This window comes from Jatropha curcas, chromosome 6 (genome assembly GCF_041381405.1).
Source record: "Jatropha curcas cultivar XTBG-Jc1 chromosome 6, XTBG_Jcur_1.0, whole genome shotgun sequence".
NCBI classification, from domain to species: domain Eukaryota; kingdom Viridiplantae; phylum Streptophyta; class Magnoliopsida; order Malpighiales; family Euphorbiaceae; genus Jatropha; species Jatropha curcas.
The window spans coordinates 18,703,170-18,722,346 of NC_143156.1; the positions used below are offsets into that span (position 1 = coordinate 18,703,170).

The 19,177-nt window shown below is 31.1% G+C and overlaps 2 protein-coding genes across 2 annotated transcripts; one reads left to right on the forward strand and one right to left on the reverse strand.

Moving 5' to 3' along the window:
- Window positions 1-4,865: 4,865 nt before the first annotated feature.
- LOC119369377 (ferric reduction oxidase 7, chloroplastic) lies at window positions 4,866-13,504 on the forward strand. Its single transcript, XM_037635748.2, has 8 exons — window positions 4,866-5,217; window positions 5,294-5,390; window positions 7,133-7,333; window positions 10,262-10,496; window positions 10,943-11,514; window positions 11,950-12,205; window positions 12,318-12,732; window positions 12,815-13,504. The coding sequence occupies exons 1-8, from the start codon at window positions 4,980-4,982 to the stop codon at window positions 12,982-12,984; spliced, it is 2,184 nt and encodes a 727-aa protein (XP_037491676.2). The 5' UTR covers window positions 4,866-4,979; the 3' UTR covers window positions 12,985-13,504.
- A 103-nt stretch (window positions 13,505-13,607) lies between these two features.
- On the reverse strand, window positions 13,608-15,326 carry LOC149495656 (pentatricopeptide repeat-containing protein At5g04780, mitochondrial-like). The gene is given in 2 exon segments (XM_089723228.1): window positions 13,608-14,375; window positions 14,378-15,326. Coding segments are annotated over 2 exon segments (1,395 nt in total). The 3' UTR covers window positions 13,608-13,929.
- Between the last annotated feature and the right edge of the window lie 3,851 nt (window positions 15,327-19,177).

Genomic DNA, 19,177 nt, shown 5'->3' on the forward strand with positions numbered 1-19,177 from the left:
AATTCCTACTTATCCAAACATTCAAATTAAACCAATCCAAAACCAGGGAAGTCTCAAGACACAGGGAAACAACTCTTATGAAGAACTTAGAACATAATCTTTCCATTATAGTGGTCAAAATGGGCACTCAAGTTAAAGATGCATGTGGCCCAGTATAACAGAATCAGTTTGGGTTTTTCAGTCATAAGTTGAGCTATATTTATCCGAATTGGACACAAGAGGATGGGCTGGAAAGCTAAGAAGTAGACCTACAACTTTCATGAAGACCTCAAACACAAATGGAAAACAAAAAGGAGTGAAAAATAGTCCTTAAGCTCACCCAATAACACATTTTCCCCAAATTCAGCTTGCTTTAACCATGAAAGACAAAGTTACATGGTAGAGATTTCTACCACATACTAAATACTCAGCAAACATCACCCAAGAGCATGTGATTGCAACCAAAGTTCAACAAATCAATCATTTCATACAAAATCCCAAAATACATATATGATAGTATAAATGCACAAAATCAAAAATTAAAGTAAGGTAAGTGTGTTTATGAACACTAACCTTAAAAATAAGCTTTAGCGAGTTTAAATTAAAGCTTTCTAAGCTCTAAATTTGCCTTTACTACATGGTAGAGGTTTCCCCAACCTTTGGCTTAAGTAGAGAATCTCCAAATTTCTTGAAAATAATCACCACAAATCACTTCTCAAGCTTAATTCTCTAAAATTAATTACTTAAATCAAGTTGGGTGGGTTCAATTTGGTGGATTTAACAAGTAAGAAGTGAAGAAAAACAAAGAAGAGAAGAAGAAGAGGAAGTTGGCGTTGAAGAGAATAAGAAAAAGAGAAAAAGTGGTTGCTCAATAATTGGAGTTGACCTTATAAAGTGATCAAAAGGTATTTTGGTCTTTTCCCATAATTGGATGGCTAGGATTGGTCAAATAGTAATATAATCTAATGGCTACAAATATTTTCCAATTAAATTCCTTCAAAATATTTATCTCCACAAAATTCTTAAATTTACTCCATAAAAATAATTCCTTGAATTTCCTTAATTAATATAACACCATAATTTACTATTTACTAATTATTTAAATTCTCCAAAAATATTCACTACTTACTCTCGACCTATAAAAATCATGTATGCGTACTCCAAAAATATTAAATAAAATATAAAACATAAATAGTAATTTTTTTCGAACCAAAATAATACCGATTCCCGGACCGGAGGTACTATCACAGACCAATGGTACTATGCATACACCGGTAAATCACTATCCATCCATAGTTAATTATACACAATATCTTTCTTGGGTCTAAATAAAATATTATGCCTCTCTCTGCAGCACCATTCATGACCCGATAAAATAATACTATTTTAATATTCCAAAATTTTGGAGTATTACAAACTATGTTAATTGAACCAAACTATATATAAATACTACATAAATACTAGTTGTCTACCCGTACTATATACTATTATTATAAATACTATGTATTATTGATTATACTAAGTAATTAATAAAATAAGTCATTTGTTTACTAAGTAATTATACTAAGTAAGTTAATAAAAGAAAATAAATGTATAATATTATTTCAATTTTATTCATTACTAATTTATTTAGTCATTTTTTTAGTTAAATAATTGTTATTTCTTAAAATATGTCATTTCTTTACTTAATTATGTATTTCTTATATTATTTGCAATTGATATTTACTAAGTAGTTTTAATTTTTTATTTAGTAACCACAAACACTGCAAATTACACTACAAACACTATAAATTACACTACAATTGCATTCAGATGGACAAAAAAAACAAAGAAAAAAAAAACAATAATAACTACAAAAAAACGAAATACATTCACATAAAAAACGAAATCCACAAAAAAAAACCAAAAAAAAAAAGACAGCAAGAGGCGTACCTAACCAGGCGAACACGAATGAAGGAGGAAAAATCTCAGTAGACAAGGGCTTCTCCTGCGATTGGCGCTGCAAGAGAGCGGAGGAGGAGGTGGCTGGGCTGGGAATGGCTGCGACAGAGAGGAGAAGGAGAAGGAGAAGGAAGGAGGAGAGCTCGCTCGCGCAAGGCGACCAAGGGCTTATAAAGCCCTATTTTTTTGCGACCGATTAAAAAGTCGGTCGTAATTTTTAATCATGTGATAAAAATTGCAACCGACTTGCGACCAACACAATCGATAGCAAAACTGTTGGTTGCAAATCGGTTGCAGAACAAAAGCTAAATTTGGCACTGAACTGCAGCAGCAATTTTGCGACAGGCTTTTAAACGGTCTCAAATCCTTCGTAGAATCGGTCGCAAATTCATCACAATGGGGCTGCAAAATGAAAACCAAACTGGCAGGAATTATTGGCACTAGAATTAGCAACAGATATTATATCGGTCGCAAATCCCTCGCAAAATCTGTCGCCGTTTGGTCGCAAATCCTTCGGTAGATATTTAACCTCCCAATCATTGCAATTGGTCGCAAGATCATCGCAATATTGCGACCAATGTGTGTCGGTCGCAAAAATCGATCGTAAAAGCAGGTTTTTTTTGTAGTGTATGATCACATTGACAATCACACAAATAGCATAATAACAGTACTCACAATTATTAACAACTTCACATAATCACATCACGTGAAAATTGGTCCGTGGTGTCACCAAAATCCCCGATGAGCCATCCTCCCACATGGCCCATCCTCTCATGATGTGTGCACCAGGGAGCTAATCCCTCATATATGGCTAACCGGTCTCAACCTCACTTGACCAGCCCTCTCATCATTTTTTATACTCTCTTTTCTTTATCATACCAACGGGAGGCCACCCTGTGGTTTTCCATATCATCCATATTTATCATTAGGTGCACATGGGACTCCGATCTCCCCATACGTGGCAGACGGTTGCATTCCATATTTTCATCATTTCTAGGACCGTCCTCATAAACCCATGTTGATCCACTTCATCCCAATTCCACACAAACAAGGGACAACATTTTCATAACACAAATAATCAAGCATTGCAATTAAATGCAAGCACATCAAGCAATTAAATATCGTGATGCAAGTGCACAATTAAACATTCATTTTCAATTACAATTAGATGAAGGAGTAGATAACAATATAATATAACAATTGATCCTTGGAAAATAAATAAATAAATAAATAATAAAATAATAATAAAGCAAATAAAGAACTTCATTAATATATATCAAGTTAAAGAATTTATCTAAATAAACCTACTAACTTAATTATTAATTATGATTCGCCTAGATTCCATTGATATTCCGGCAAAACCTCCCCTAAAATTTGATATTCCACAATTCAATAATAAATTCTCAAAGCCCATCCATCGGGCAATTCACCTCAGCTCATCCCATCCGCCATAACCATATTCATCAATCATTTGATCGCTCAATTCACACATATATGCACTTAATAATTTCAAAGCAATTAATTAACAAATTGTATTAACATCCGAGCATGTTCCAATGATATTATTAACTGTTCTATAACTAATTACTAAATAACTAAACAATTTATAAATAAAACTTGTTTTGCCAAGTTAAATACATGGTTAAGTTTTTAGTTCTTTGCAAAAACTTGTGAGTTATGGTTAATGCTAAGTGTTAGGACTATTCCCATTGTAATAGATTTTGCTCTTGCCCTTAAAAAGAGTTTGATAATGGAGGATTTCAAGATGGTTTCTTGAGGAGAAGATGTAGGCGTGAGCAGTACATAACCACTATAATTTTTGTTGTTGATTTTTGATAGGGCCCGGTAATAAAATTACGAGAATAATCACACAGCAGAAAAATATAAATATGACACACAGATATTTACGTGGTTCACCCTTTAACTGTTTAGGGTTACGTCCACGGAACAAAAACTGAATAATTCTTCCACTATTAAAAAATAGTAGGCTTACAAAGAGAGTAATACAAAATAGTGGCGCTCAAAAGTGTTTCCCAAAAACACCCTAAATTATCTTCACTATTTTAACTACCCAAGTTTTAGAACCCGTTCTAAAACTCAAAACGCTCTCTTTTTCTCTCTTGTTTTTCTCTGCTTGTGTGTGTTATGAAGCGTTGCGCCATCTCCTATTTATAGGAGAGATGGAAGCGTGATTAGGAGAGGTGGATGCGTGATTAATGCATTCACCCACCAACGTATCACCTACCAAAGAATTTTTCTTCTTTCCTTTTTCAACTGTGTGGGTGTGGGTAGGCACGCCACCACCAACAAATAATTTGTGGGTCCCACTTAGTGGGCACCGCACAACAATTTTTTCATATTCTCCATCTTTATGATATTGCTAGACTTTTCACACTCATATACTTTAAATCTTAATGATATGATGTTATCTTAATTATTCAATCATTCCATGTTTTGATTTGTCGAATCTTTGTAATTAATATTGATTTAAATAAAAAATGTTTATGAGTTGCAGGGTTACCTAATTTAGTGAGCTATTTTTAAATAATCTTTATTTTTAGATAATCTTTCTGCTTAAGTAAGTTATATAATTTTAAAATCTGAAAATTATAATATTGTGCTTCTGCTTTACTTGAAAAAATGTCTTTAAAACTCTAAATTTTTATAAATGACAATTCACCCTCTCTTGTATATAGCACATGAGGACCTACACAATAAAATTAAAATACGTGTGAAATGTTACAGTTTATATTATTTTATTATGTATAATTAGTGCAATAACTCTCACATTATTTTATTATGTATAATTAGTGCAAGAACTCGTGACAAAATCAGAAGGTGCTGAAAACGACATGCTTGTGAAATACCATATGGGTTGGGTCGAACCAACAAAACTTGGGGAAATCAAAAAAACAACTGCAATTAATCAAAATTCTCAATTCATTTGGTTTAGGTAGTCACTATTTTGACTTACAGCTAAATTTTTCTCCTATATTTTTGCAGTTTGGAACATAATGGCTTTTAGCACAATTTAGTTAATAAGTTCAGTGATCTTCGGTATGGATAAACACTCAACTCAAGAGCTTCTTCTTTCAAATGGAAATCTCCAAATGACAGATTATGTTAGTAAAAAAGCTGCCGTTTTCTCTTTAATACTCAAATGGATTCTTAAGATTGCAATGTTGGCAGCTTTCATTGCTTGGCTTACTGTTGTTTTCATGTATCCGATAGAGTCACTTCAAACACGGTTTAAAAATTGGACTCAAGCCTCTGCTGATTCTTTTCTTGGCTTTACAGGTTAATTAGCTTCTTCCTTTTTTTTTTTTTTTTTCTTTGGTTAATTAGTTCTAAAATTTTGTATTGCAATTTGCAGGAGGTGTATTTCTGATATTCAACGGGCCACTTATCATTATTGCATTACTTTCTATACCATACCTTACCCTTTGCTCCAGGGAAGAGGAGCTCCAAAAGTATGTTTTTAACAACACACAATTCATCAGGACAAAATTTCCTATGTTTTTATGTTAACTTCATCTTAATTTCTTATGGTATTGGGAGTTAGAATGCAGGGAGAGGGAGTAGGGTTTTCAGTGTGCCACTGTGTTCTGATTCGTTTTTTCTGGGTTTGAATAGTTACATTGACAAAGATAAAGGGGTCAGGGGGCCTTGTCCCCAACCTCCCTAATGAAATAGTCTCTACTGCAATGAATCATGAGCCCTAAGGATAGACATTTGGCAAGCAGATATCAAAGCACACTGAGAGTCCTTTAACTCCCAACCTGCACCTGCAAATGTAGATTTATGCTTGAAAGATGCTTTTGTACTACATTATAAAAATCCCACAGCAAGCCTTTTCAATAAAACAGCTCGAGCATTTCCATTCACATTAGATTTGACCTGTAAAACCTAGGCCTGCTACCAAGAACAAAACTAGGTAAAACCTATATTTAAGGCAAAAGCAGCAGATGATCTACAATTCTGCCAAACAATTGAGTTCCTATGCTTCCATAGTATCGGGATAACCATGCAAAACACTTGAACATCCGAGACGGAGAAAACATTGAACACATTCAACAAACCGTTCACTGTAAAATCATGTTGCAACTCATAAATGTCGATAACACCAACTAGAACATGGTTCCAACGTTCTCTCACAAATTTACAGTCAACAAACAAGTGCAGTAGAGATTCATCGAAATTCTGAACACCCACCCTCGATATTAGATATTTTATTTTCAGTGGAATTTCCAAGTTCCAAACAGAGTCCAATAACGTTTTGTCACGCCTCGACTCTAAACAAAAGCTTGCAGGTAAGTGCTTGCTCTCGGGGTCAACGGATGTGTGCTCGCCTTCGTCCATGAGGCTTCGTGGGCTTCAGAGGGGTCAGGGCCCAGTTCAAGCCCACTTGACTTGTGCAATCTGGCCTGGCCGACTTGATAGAGTGGCGGTTAGTTGGGATGACTGCTATTTCATCCCATAAAAACCCATAAAAACCCAGATTAAGGCCTCCATAAGATTTTGGGCAACACATAACTTCCCATCTTAGCCATATAATACCTCTAGAGTCATTCCATCCATTGCCACATAAAAAGTATTGGAAAGCAAGAAGATACTCATTGTATAGGTCGAAACGAATTAGATGACAGATTTTATTTTTGTGGAGTCTCTCCAACATATGGGACCCACATGCATTTGAAAAGAAAAAAAAGAGAAAATGAGTGGTGTTGTGAGTCACTCCGACATGTAGAATCCACAAAAAGTTTGAACAAAGAAAAAACAAGGAACACGTTTTTGTTGTTCAAAAGAGGCAGCAAAATTAAAAAAGAGTACGCGTTCCTTTTTCAACAAAAATTGGTGGATGCGTTGATTAAAACGCATCCCCTTCTCCTATTTTATAGGAGAAGGTTTCCTTAATGAAAACGTACAAAAACAAAAGCATAAAATACATAGAGTGTATAGAATTTTAGGAAAGGATTCCTAAAATTAGGAAGGAGAGAAAATAGCTTTTTTTCTAAAATAGCTTTTTTCTCTAAAATAGCTTCTTTTATTTTTGGCTTTTTTTTGTTCTCAAACTTTTATTTAAGAAAGATATGGATATTTATTACTTTCATTGATTCAATATATAATAAAACATTTGAGGTATTTGCATAGGTATCAACGAAGCAATTAATTTTTTTGTAAATTTTAATAAATTTTTTTTTTCTTTTAACAGGAAAGGGGGAGCAAAAAGAAGAGGTCACGGACTGGGGACATTCCCAATTGTTGTGGATGGACCTTTTGGTGTAGTTTCTGCGGCAGAGTTTATTGGGATTCTAGTCTTTCTCGGATATATCGCGTGGGTTGCTTGCATTTACGCTGTGCAGAAGATCAGTGTCATTTTTACGAATCCTGAGTATACTATTGGAGACAAATGGTACAGTTTTGTCTTTTTCTTTTTAATGCTATTTTATTTTATATATATAATTTATTTTAGTAAAGAAATTAATTTCGTTTCGACTATATGTTAGTCTAATCATTATGCTACGTCTTAGTAAACATTAATTATTTATTGACCTTATCTTTGTGGTTTTTATTTTGTAATATTGTATTATTTTCGTTGTGGCCTACCTAACTAATTGCCAGTCCAAGGCAAGTAGATTAGTCGGCAGTTGCCATTCCCTTAGTTATAGCTAACAAACTTGGAGTTGGAGTAAAATATATCCAACTAACCAGAAAAAAAAGGGAAAAAAAAAAAATTACTTAAACTTCGAGTTCTAATTGATAATTGAGGGATAAAATGGAATGGCAGGGATGTTTTCTCCCTTAACTAGAAATTTCGAGTTCGAGCCCTCAATATGAAATCCTTTTAAACACTCGAAAATAGAGTGCTTTGCTTTTTTTTGTGGACTTGTCCATTGTGAATCTAAATTAATCGGACAAGTGGATTTTAAAAACCAAATGTTTAAAAAAAAAGTAAAAAATGATAAACCAATGTCATAGGTAAGAATTTCCGTGACAAGAAATACACTAAAATCGTGTTAGATTTTTAAAAATAATTGCAAATTTCGGGTTGTATCGAATTAAAATTGTGTTAGATTTTTAAAAAAATTATTGAGTTTGATGGAAATAAAAGGGTGTGCTCACTTGTAGAAAACTACTCCAGTTTTTTAGAAAAGTTTTCTAAGAAAACTGAAAAATATAATTTTGTATTCAAATCACTCAATTTTCTATTTGGAAAACCAGAAAACAGTTTTCTATTTTTCAAAATTTTAACTAAGATTTGAAATTTTCAGAGTTTTTCTTTATAACAAAAGACATGTTTTCCAATTTTTTAAAATGAGATTTTCATAATTAAAATTATAATATTTATAAATAATTTTTTCTATAAAATATTTTCATTTGAAAAAATAAAAATATTTTTTAAGTAAAATAAAATTTTATATTATGCTTTAATAAATAATTAATTTTATTATTATAAATATATTATATCCTTTATTTTTAAAAAATTTTACAAAATGGTACAAAATGATATTATTATTATAATAATAAATAGTAAATATTTAAAAACTTTTACATACAAAATTTCTAAATTTATTTTATAATATTTTATTTCTTTTACTTATAAAAATTATAAATAATGTTTGTGAAGTTAAATTAAAATATTACTATTTTTTATAACTAAGGGAAAGCATTTTCTATTTTCTAATTTTCATTTTCTAAGAAAACTGTTTTCTTAAAACACAGAAAATAGAAAAAAAAATATTTTCTGTAAGTAAATGTATCAAGGATTTCATAAGATTTCCACATATTCCACTAGAATTCGATGTAAAGTTTTATAGAATTGGTAAGACTATTTTTTATAGATTTTAATTGACTTTGATGGAATCATAATGATTTTTATATATACAATCAAAATTAATCTCATGACATAATTGAATAAATTAAAAGGTTTCTAATTGAAAAATTAAAAAACGATGAGGGACAAAAAGATGTGCCATATTCTCCAAAATCGTTTTTTTCTTTGTTAAAATCTTACTGTCATGAACAGTAAAAGACCTGCAATGGCCATCATCGTCGTTGCCCATCCTGCCCTCCTAGAACAGTCGCGATGTGGTTGCAAGATCACGGGCTTCTCATCCCTTAACTGAACAGTGATCAATAAGGGTGAGCAAACAGTCGATTCAGTTCAAACTGAACTGAACCAATAAAAAATATAAACTGAAGTTTTTTATCAACAGAACGAACCGAACCGAATCGAATTTCCCTTCTAAATCAAATCGTATCGAATCAAATCAGTCAGTTCAGTCAATTTTGATCTGTTTTTTCATTTCGATTCGATTTTAAGGGTAACTCACAGATTTTTATGAAATCCACTTGAATAGAATAATAAATTCGGTTCAAATTGAATAAACCGTCAATTAACCTTTTCTTGATTTAGCTGATCGAATCGAACCTAAATGAGTCAGTTCAGTTTTCAGTTTGGTTTGTTCGGTAAGTTTGCACACCCCTAGCAACTGTCTCGCTGGAAAGCAATACAACAAAATGTTAATAGACTCCAAAAAAAAATCTAGATTAAACACTATTTGAATTTAAGATATTTTAGAATCTAATAGAGTCTTAATAGAATACACCTTTGATTTAAACTGGTCCTTGGACCCTAAACAGGAGAAGATCCTCCTTTTAGCTTGAGGGATCCAAGAAATTTAAAAGAAAATTTTCATTATAAAAAGTTATATTTTCATTAATAATTATATTCCTCACTAAAATAAAATAACTTTGCGGGATTTAATTATAACGCTGCATTTTAGCGAATGATATATTTATTATTAAAATGTGAAAGTGTAGAGTTATGATGAGTTTCCTATGAAATTCAAGAGGCTACAAAGATAATAGCTAAAAATACATAATCAAAATTATGCATTGGACCATAATTTAATACTATTTACAAATGATTATTTCCACAATTTTTTAAAAATGATTTTACAGTTATTGGAAATTTAAGAATTGATGTTTATTTATTTTTTATTTTTTATGTCAACGTACCTTGAAATCTTTACCTTCTCTGTTACTATTAATTATAATCTTCTACGGGAGACATTAATAATCTGAAGTAATTTCTAAATACAAAAAAAAAAAAAAAAAAATGCAACTACAACAAACGGAGCCTCAATGACATTCATTTTTCTGTCTCCGAATAATATTATTTTTTAAATATAAAAATCACACTTGTTTTTTTAGTACAAATCGGTGAGTTGCTTTAACTACGTTTACCAAATAATACTAATTTATAGTGATATATATAGCAATAGATTTTTTTTTTTTTTTTTTTTTTTTAGAAGAGCAATTGGTTTTTTTTTATTAGGTCATGGACGTTTAAGATGTCGGCACGTGGATTTGGATTGGCAGGGATATTCTGCTTGTCATTTCTGTTTATTCCGGTGGCGAGAAGCTCGCTTCTCCTCTGCCTTGTAAATATCCCAACGGAGCATGCCATTAGATACCACATATGGCTTGGCCATCTCTGTATGCTTCTCTTTACTTTCCATGGTCTCTTTTACGTAATTGGATGGTTCGTGTCTGGAAAAATTCCCTCTGCAGTGAGTATTTTTATATTATATTGGCTTATTGTTTAAATTTATTCAGCATTGTAAACTAGCTAACCGAGTTAAGTTTTATTGAACTCAAATTTGGCTCATTAAAAATATTATAAAGATTTTTAAAAAACTAGACACTAAGTTCAATTCATTGTATATGAGCTAAGTTCTGAAATTACCACATTTACAGTTTATGGTTAAAATATATATATATATATATATTGTGACTTGTTTATTTTATTATAAATTCGAACTCGAACTATGGTTCACAAGCTTCGTTTCATAGTTCGGCTCGGCTTATTAATTAAATGATTTTGGTAAGTAGGCTTGAACTCAATTCTTAAAACTTATCGAATGAGCCGAGCTTCGAGTAGTTTATCACGAGTGACTTGACACGTTTATATTAATAAATTGATATTCTGAACCTAGTTGTGCATATGCATATGCAGCTAATAGCATGGGATGCTACAGATGGAGCAAACCTTGCAGGAATCATCAGCATTTTCTTTGGTTGGTCAATTTGGATAACATCACTTCCTTTTGTGAGACGAAAGATTTTCGAGCTCTTTTACTACGCTCACCATCTCTATATTATATTCATTATATTCTTGGCAATGCATGTTGGTAACTTTTTTATGTGCATACCAGCCGGAGCCATATTTCTTTTCATGGTTGATCGTTTTCTCAGATTTTGCCAATCTCAGAAAACTGTTGACGTCGTTTCAACGAAATGCTTCCCTTGCGGAGTGGTAGAGTTGGTTCTGTCAGCTCCTACTACTACAGGTCTAATTAACTATAATGCTCTTGGCTCTCTTTTCCTTGGCATTCCCCAATTATCTTTGCTCCAATCGCATCCTTTCAGTGTGTCGTCTAGTCCTCTGGATGGTAAAAATCGCATATCTCTTCTCATCAAAGCTGCTGGAGACTGGACAAATGGACTTAAAGACAATGTTGAGACTAATAATAAGATTAGAGCTTCTGTTGAAGGGCCTTATGGTAATCGGTTACCATACCACTTGATGTATGTACTCGTTTTTTACTTAAGATGCTACGTCTAATGAATAAGGAGAATAATGCTTAATTTGCCTTTGAACTTCACACATAATGTACAATTTATTTGAAATTGATCAATTTTAATAGGAATTTTGAACTAGGAGACTAAATAAATATATTTTTTGACTGAAATGAGTGTGTTGGTTAAGTCACTGAGCAAAAATGAAAAATGCGTTAGAATTGAGAGAAAACCATGTAATTATTATTATTATTTTCCATAATGTCTTTCACATATGTTAGCGGGTCAAAAAATGGATCAAATTCATCTTTGGATTGAAAATTCTTATTAAATTGATTAAAAACTCCATTTTGGAGTACATTGAAATCATGAATGTTGTTGGGGTAAATTGAGCATTATTTGAACAAATAATATGGACTAACTAAAGTTTTTGTATTTTCATAGGTATGAAAATCTTGTTTTAGTAGCAGGTGGAATTGGGATATCGCCATTCATTGCCGTTCTGAGTGATGTTATTCATCGTATTAATCAAGGAAAGACATGTCTTCCGAGAAACATTACTCTTGTTTGGGCTGTGAAAAAGTCAGATGAGCTTTCTCTTCTTTCCACAATTAACACGAACTCACTTGTTCCTTTACCATTTGATGTGCTTCATCTCGAGATACTTATTTATGTCACTCGAGAACAAGAATCTCCATTGGTAAGTTGCATATTTAATTATTCTTGCTGCTAATTTTCTTCTACAAGAAAATAATTTCTTTCAAATTCAGTAATTAGCTTGATCGATAACAAATTATTGTCACTTCTATCAGGAAATCGGAGCATTGTACGAGACTGTGAGATCTGCCTCTTCTATCTCTTCTTTCTCCAGTGGGACTGCCATATCTGCTCTAGTTAGCACAGGGAATAAAACATGGTTTGGAGCTTATGTGATATCATCAACAGTTGGCTTGGTCCTGTTAATGACTTTACTAAATGTCTTTTATATAACCCCATTTAATATAACTAATTGGTGGCATCAAGGATTGCTTCTTCTAGCCTGCATGGTTGGCGGTGTTGTAATCTTTGGTGGTGCTGTGGTTGCTTTATGGCATATCTGGGAGAAGAGAAACTTAGTAGAGATCAATGGCGGACAGGGAAATGAACACACAGTAAACGAGGATTCATTTTTGGAAAATCTTGCCGGCTCAACTACTGTTCAGTATGGATCAAGACCAGACTTTAAAGGTACATTTAAATTCATATGATCTTAAATCACAGTGAACTAAATAAAATAATGAAATGTCAATAATGACTTCTCTGCCTGCAGAAATTTTTGGATCCATATCTAGGCTCTGGGGCGATGTTGATGTGGGAGTGATAGTATGTGGTCCTCCAAATCTGGAGTCAAGTGTTGCTGCAGAATGCAGATCAATTAACATGGGCAGAAAATCCGATGATCCGGTTTTCCATTTCAACAGTCACTCTTTCAGTTTCTAGTTTCTATTTCCTATTTTGTTGGGACTACAAACATCCATGTCTCTTATTAGCAATAATGTCTGATAAATGAATCTAAGTGCCCAATAATGTCTGATAAATGAATCTAAGTGCAGATGAAAGCAAAACCTATAGTTTATGAAAGAACTACTCACAGAATGCAGCATTACTTGAAACTTCTTATACTCGCATAAGTTACTGTCACCTGAGTAAGAGGAGTACATAAACTGAAAGCGGAATCAGGAAGCCATTCTACCGATGAAGTCTAAAGATGTTGTCAAATAAGCTCATATTAGTATACAAAAAGCAGGTTGTTTTTTTTTTTTTTTGAAAGAAAGCAGGTTGTTAGTTATGCTAATTTAGTTAGTTATGTAACAGCACAACCATCTCAAGGTAGAAAAGCAGCTCCTTGCCCTTACTTTCAAGAATGAAGTTTGCTTACCTGTAAACTTTTAGTTGCCATGTCCAATTTCACTTGCTAATATAGATGTTGCGACTTCAAAAGCACTATTTCTATTTACAAGTGGCCTACCTCTGTTACCTTGCTAAACATTTTTACCGCAAGGCAAATCCACAACCGACTTTCACTCTTGAACTTGAGTCTTATTAAGAGTCTTTTCCCAATTTTATTTCCCACTAACAACAAACAAATCAGGGAGAAAAATGTAGAGAAATGAAAATTTGAAAATATTAACCGTTAACTTGTAAGTAAGATCTCTAAGATTTAGGGCAGAAACCTTAATTCCAGTCCGCCCATCAAAAGAAGTTCCGTATCTACTTAATTGATTTTAACATGTTGTTGCACAATGTATAGCAGGTTCTCAGATGAATGAGATGGTGATTGCTGAAATTTGTTCTCAATCCTGAATTTTTACAAAGAGCTTGGACAGTCACTCAACAATGTTTAGTTTGATTGACAACCGCCATGACCGAGTTACTTACTAGCATTCACCAGAACTCCCTACAAGAACAACATCCATCCTTAAAATGATGAAATCTGTTTACATCCCTAACAATAATGTCCCTCTTTGTAATGCTTGATGCAAGGTTCATAAAAGAATGACAATCCCCACAGATCCGAAGATTCTTCATAATCCTGATTGGCAGAGCGGGTGGTAAGCTTATGAGTCCAAAAATAAGTGCTAGCTTCTCACTATGGTGTCTTAAAAGTTCTTCTTTTCTGTTCTCATTGACATCATGGAAGTCATAGTCTATCTCAGCCTTGTAACCTAGTTTCTTCATAACTTCCAGAAACTTATCTAACTCTAAATAAATATCAGCCATTCTAGGATGTTTTCTCTCTCCAGCAATAAACACATGAACTTTGTCTTTAATTTCAATCCAACTCTTACCTGTCTCCTTCTTCATCTCATTTTCTTTAAGGAGCATCTTTACTTTGCAGCCTTCTTCCACTTCTTATTAGCAGAATATGCATTTGACAGTAAAACATAGTTTCCAGCATTATCCGGTTCCATCTCAAACAAATTCTCAGCTGCAATTTCAGCTAATTCAAGGCTCCCATGTGTCCCGTAAGATGCCAAAATTGATCTCCACATGGAAGCTGTAGCAGCAAATGGCAAATTCTTTATCAACTCATGAGCTTCGTGTATTAAACCTGCCCTAGCAAGAATATCAATCATGCATGCGTAGTGAAGGACATTTGGCGACACATTGTCCTCTCCTGTCATAAGCTTGAAATAGCTCCGTCCCATATCAACGAGACCCTTATGACTGCATGCTGACAATAGTGAAACATAGGTCATTTCGTCTGGGCACAAACCTACCTGCTGCATTTTTTCAAACAAAATCATTACTTCCCAAGAGTAAGAATTCTTAGCAAACCCAGAAATCGTTACATTCCATAAAACAATATTCTTCCCTTGAGCATCCAAGAATGCAATATAAGACTCTTTTACAACACCCCATTTAGCATACACGTCAACAAGAGAAGAAGCCACAAAATTGTTAGAACCAAACCCAGTTTTAAAAACAATAGAATGCACCTGTCTTCCTTCAATTAGGGCTGCCAAACCTGCAAAAGCACAAATAACAGATGACATTGTGAACTGGTTATATTCTATCCCAGTTGCTTGAGCTCTGGTAAAAAATTCCAGAGCCTCCTCATAAAGCTGATTTTGCACAAACCCCGCCACCATTGAACTCCACGTAACAACACTCTTATCTGACATCGCTTCAAAAACATAGATAGCATCCTGCATAAAACCACTTTTGGCATAAATATCAACTAATGCAGTACCCACGAAAACATCTGCATCAATTGCCGCCTTCGTCGCAAATGCATGTAATTGCTTACACGCAAAAGCATTGCTTCTTGCAGCACACATTTGCACCAAATCAATGACAGTAAGAATATTTTAAAAATTGTTCTGACTTTACCTTTTTGTTCCTAGTGTATGATCAGAAATACTTTCATTTCAATAAGAAACTTTTATTCTCATTGATTTGGTCTATGAATAAAGTTATAGACCCAATTTAGATAAAATTTTCCCTCCACCGAAATTAAAAGAGTATGCAATAATTAACAAGAGTTCATTGTCTGGCCATTTGGAAAATTTTGACATAGGATTTATTTATTAAAGAGATGATAGCATGGCAATATATGAAATCTATTCTTATGATAATATTGGAGTTTGAATGTATGAGCGATGATGCTGAAATGTAGAAGAGTTTTGGCTATCAAGATTTTAATTTGGGACTATTGTAACGTAAGGAAAGCTATTATAGTTTTTCTGTAGAATTTTTCGAAAAATTTTTAAGTCACACTTTGAGGATCCATAAGAATTGATATATAAGAGTGTATGATGTATCTTATATTAATTTTATGATCTTAGCATGTTTAGTCATGTGCCTCTAGCACAACATTGACATCCATTGTCTAATCTTTTATGACCGAATAATGAGTGTTACAGATATAACATTACATGTTTGACGTACTCATTTCTCCAATCAGGTAAGATAAAACTTACCACCTCCATCTTCATTAATACATCATACTCATCATGAGAAAACAAATAGATGTGATGATCTGATAAAATGTACCAAATGAAAGTTCCTGCGACCATAAACCTTTTAAAGTATTTGTACTAGAGAGTTTGTCCCTCATATTCACAATACTGGTAAATATATTCTCTAACAAGCTACTTAAGATTTATATTCAATAAAATAATTACTTTATTGAAGTGAATATATTAGCATTTCCATTAACAGGACAATATTTACAAGTCAAATCCATAAATTGACACTTGCATTTTATCAAAAAAAAAAAAAAAAAAAAAGTGTAGCGCTTAAAACTTTCGACAGACTTATTATGCTCCTGAAATTATGAATTTGATAGCATTGTATCATTCTCTGTACTAGTAATAACCATTTTTTTCGTGTTTTGACATTTATATGCAAAATATATACTTGAGGCGGTATAAGTATAATTTTTGAAACAATAATTTTTCACATTTTTCAAATATTTAATAAGTATTTAATTGATCTAATTTTATAAGATTGAATGTTCAATAAAATAATTTTTGCAAGTTGAAGTACTTAATAGATATAATTTTATAAATTAAAGTGTTCAATAAATCAATATAAAAATTAAGGGCGCCACAAAATTTTTTACATAAAAATATATAAGTGAATTTATCCATTTGCCAACAATTACACTATATATAAAATATATGGCTTTAGGGTAATGCCCTATCCTTAAGCCTATATGTCCAATGATTATTCGTCTTTTAAACTCATATTCGCAAAATTTTATACTATTATTGAGTATGTTCTTACTTCCCTATTTTTATGGCATTAATTCTAATTGAGAACTTTAATATAATATATTATTTAAAAGTTTAATTTAATTGCTTAGTTTAATTTTTAATTTTTTTACTGAAAAATAAAAATAGTTTAATTTTAATTGATTATGTTAATTTTCTACTTTAATCTAAATTCTATTAGGAAGTTTAATCTAATATATTATTTAAAGTTTTAATTAATTGGTTAGTTTCATTTTTCATTATGTAATTAAATACTATATTTTAATATATTTATTTTATATATTAAAGTATTTGGAATTTCTTATCATATAATATTTATTTTGTTAAACTAGCCGTTTGTTGCCGTGAAGATTTGAGTTATGAATTTTTTTTTTCTCTAAGCATAACTAGAATATATCAATTGCATATATAAATTCTATTTTCAGGATAGACCAATACATAATGAAGCTACATAATTTCAGAAGTTATGCCTTTGTTTTTTTGAAAAAAAAAAAAGATTTATTGTACAAGTAAAATATTGATGTATAACAAAAGGAATAAAGGTCAATCTGATTTCTGAACTTGTTTAGCAGAATAAAAAAAGGTCAGATTTGACTTTTTATGCCAATTTAGCCCTTGAACTTGTATAAAATAATTAAAAACATTCGATTTCACTTTTTAGGCTAATTTAACCCCTTATTTAAAATGATTTAAAAAATCATAATTGACATTTTGAGTCAATTTAACCTCTAATTCATCATTGTACTTATAACATGAAAAATCATTATAATTAAAAAATCATACTTGATATTTTGAGTCAATTCAACTTCTAATTATTCATTGTACTTACAATGTGAAAATCATTATATAAACATTTATTAAAATTGTAGTTGGAATTGTTTTTTAAAAAATTAATTAATTATAAAATATAGAAAAATGATATATGAAGTATATTTGTATTTCTCTTTACCTTGATTGATGGTTTTGATTTATAAATATGTATTAATTTGAACATTTTAAAATTAATCTCAATTATTGGATTATAGCTTGTGAAATCTATACATTTTTCATATTAAATAAATTAAAGTTTTAAAGCATGTTTATAAATTTATTATGTTATAAGATGAATTTTAAATTTATACTTATAAGTGTTGGAAAAGTTTGATATGAGTGTTCTTAGTGTAGGACAAAAAGGGATAAAAAGTAAATCATGTTAAATTAAATCAATTATTAATTTAGAAAAATAAAATAAGTTCAAGGATTAAATTGACCTAAAAAGTGATATGGGATCTTTTTGATCATGTTAAACAAGTTCAAGGACCAAATTGAGTTTTATTCCTATAACAAAATAAGGCATGTAAGCAATTTAAATATCCAAACAGATTAAATGGCAGTTTGATTATTTGTTCCGGAAGTGTGAAGTGATAAATAATCTCTATGTAAGACAGAATTCAAATAATCAAAACAATAAATAAAAAATAAGATAATGGAAGTCGTAAAATAAAGGAAATTGGTATAAAATTTTAATATAAATACAATATATATATAATTCAATTATATATATATATATATATATATATAATTGAATTATAATAAATCAAATATTATTTTGATTCAAATAGATAATATTGACAAAAATACCCCTTATTAAGTCTATGATTAACAAAAATAGCTTTAAGACTTTTAAATTTTCATTGGTAAAAAAATAAAGGTAACTTAATTAGATTGGTTATATGAGTTTTCTATCTAAATCTAAATTCTATTGGCTAATAAAATAAAATAATTGTTATTACAAAAGATTATACATATATGTTTTAAGGTCTATTCAGCAATTTTAGCTGTTCTAATTGCCGTTAGCTGTTTTATTAGTGGTTAGCTATTAGATATTAGCTGTTTACATAGCGGTTTAAAATAAAAGTGTTCGGTATAAATAATTATTTGATTAGCCGTTTAATGTAAAACGACAAAAAATGGTATGAAAGTGGAGAACAGGGTAAAAATAAATGATGTGTATAAGTGTCATAACAAAATTAGAAAACATTAAATATTAATAAAGATAACGTTTCATGAAAATATGAAACGGTAGGATAGATATTGTATTACTGAACGATAAAATTAATTAAGATTCAAAAACTAAAAAAAAAAAAACTGCTAACGAACAGGACTTTAATTTAGTAAGTTGATTGTGTATTGAAAAAATTACTTTAATTTGAATTTTTTGAATTAAATATTATTTTTACATATATAAGTTAATATTATCTGTAATATTATTTATATATAAGTTAATATTATATGTAATGACATAAATGTTTGAAGAAATGTAAATAATTTTATCTTAAATTTGGACAAAAGGTAAAAAATTATAATAAATCAAATACAATTTAAATATAAAAATTTTGATGTTATACATACAGATAATAATAGAGTTATATGCT

Bases quoted from the DNA above. Each gene is read 5' to 3' on its own strand.
- LOC119369377 (XM_037635748.2), top strand. From the start codon at position 4,980: ATGGATAAACACTCAACTCAAGAGCTTCTTCTTTCAAATGGAAATCTC. The intron at 5,391-7,132 runs GTATGTTTTTAA...TTCTTTTAACAG, and splicing joins AGGGAAGAGGAGCTCCAAAA to GAAAGGGGGAGCAAAAAGAA. The intron at 7,334-10,261 runs GTACAGTTTTGT...TTTTTTTATTAG, and splicing joins TATACTATTGGAGACAAATG to GTCATGGACGTTTAAGATGT.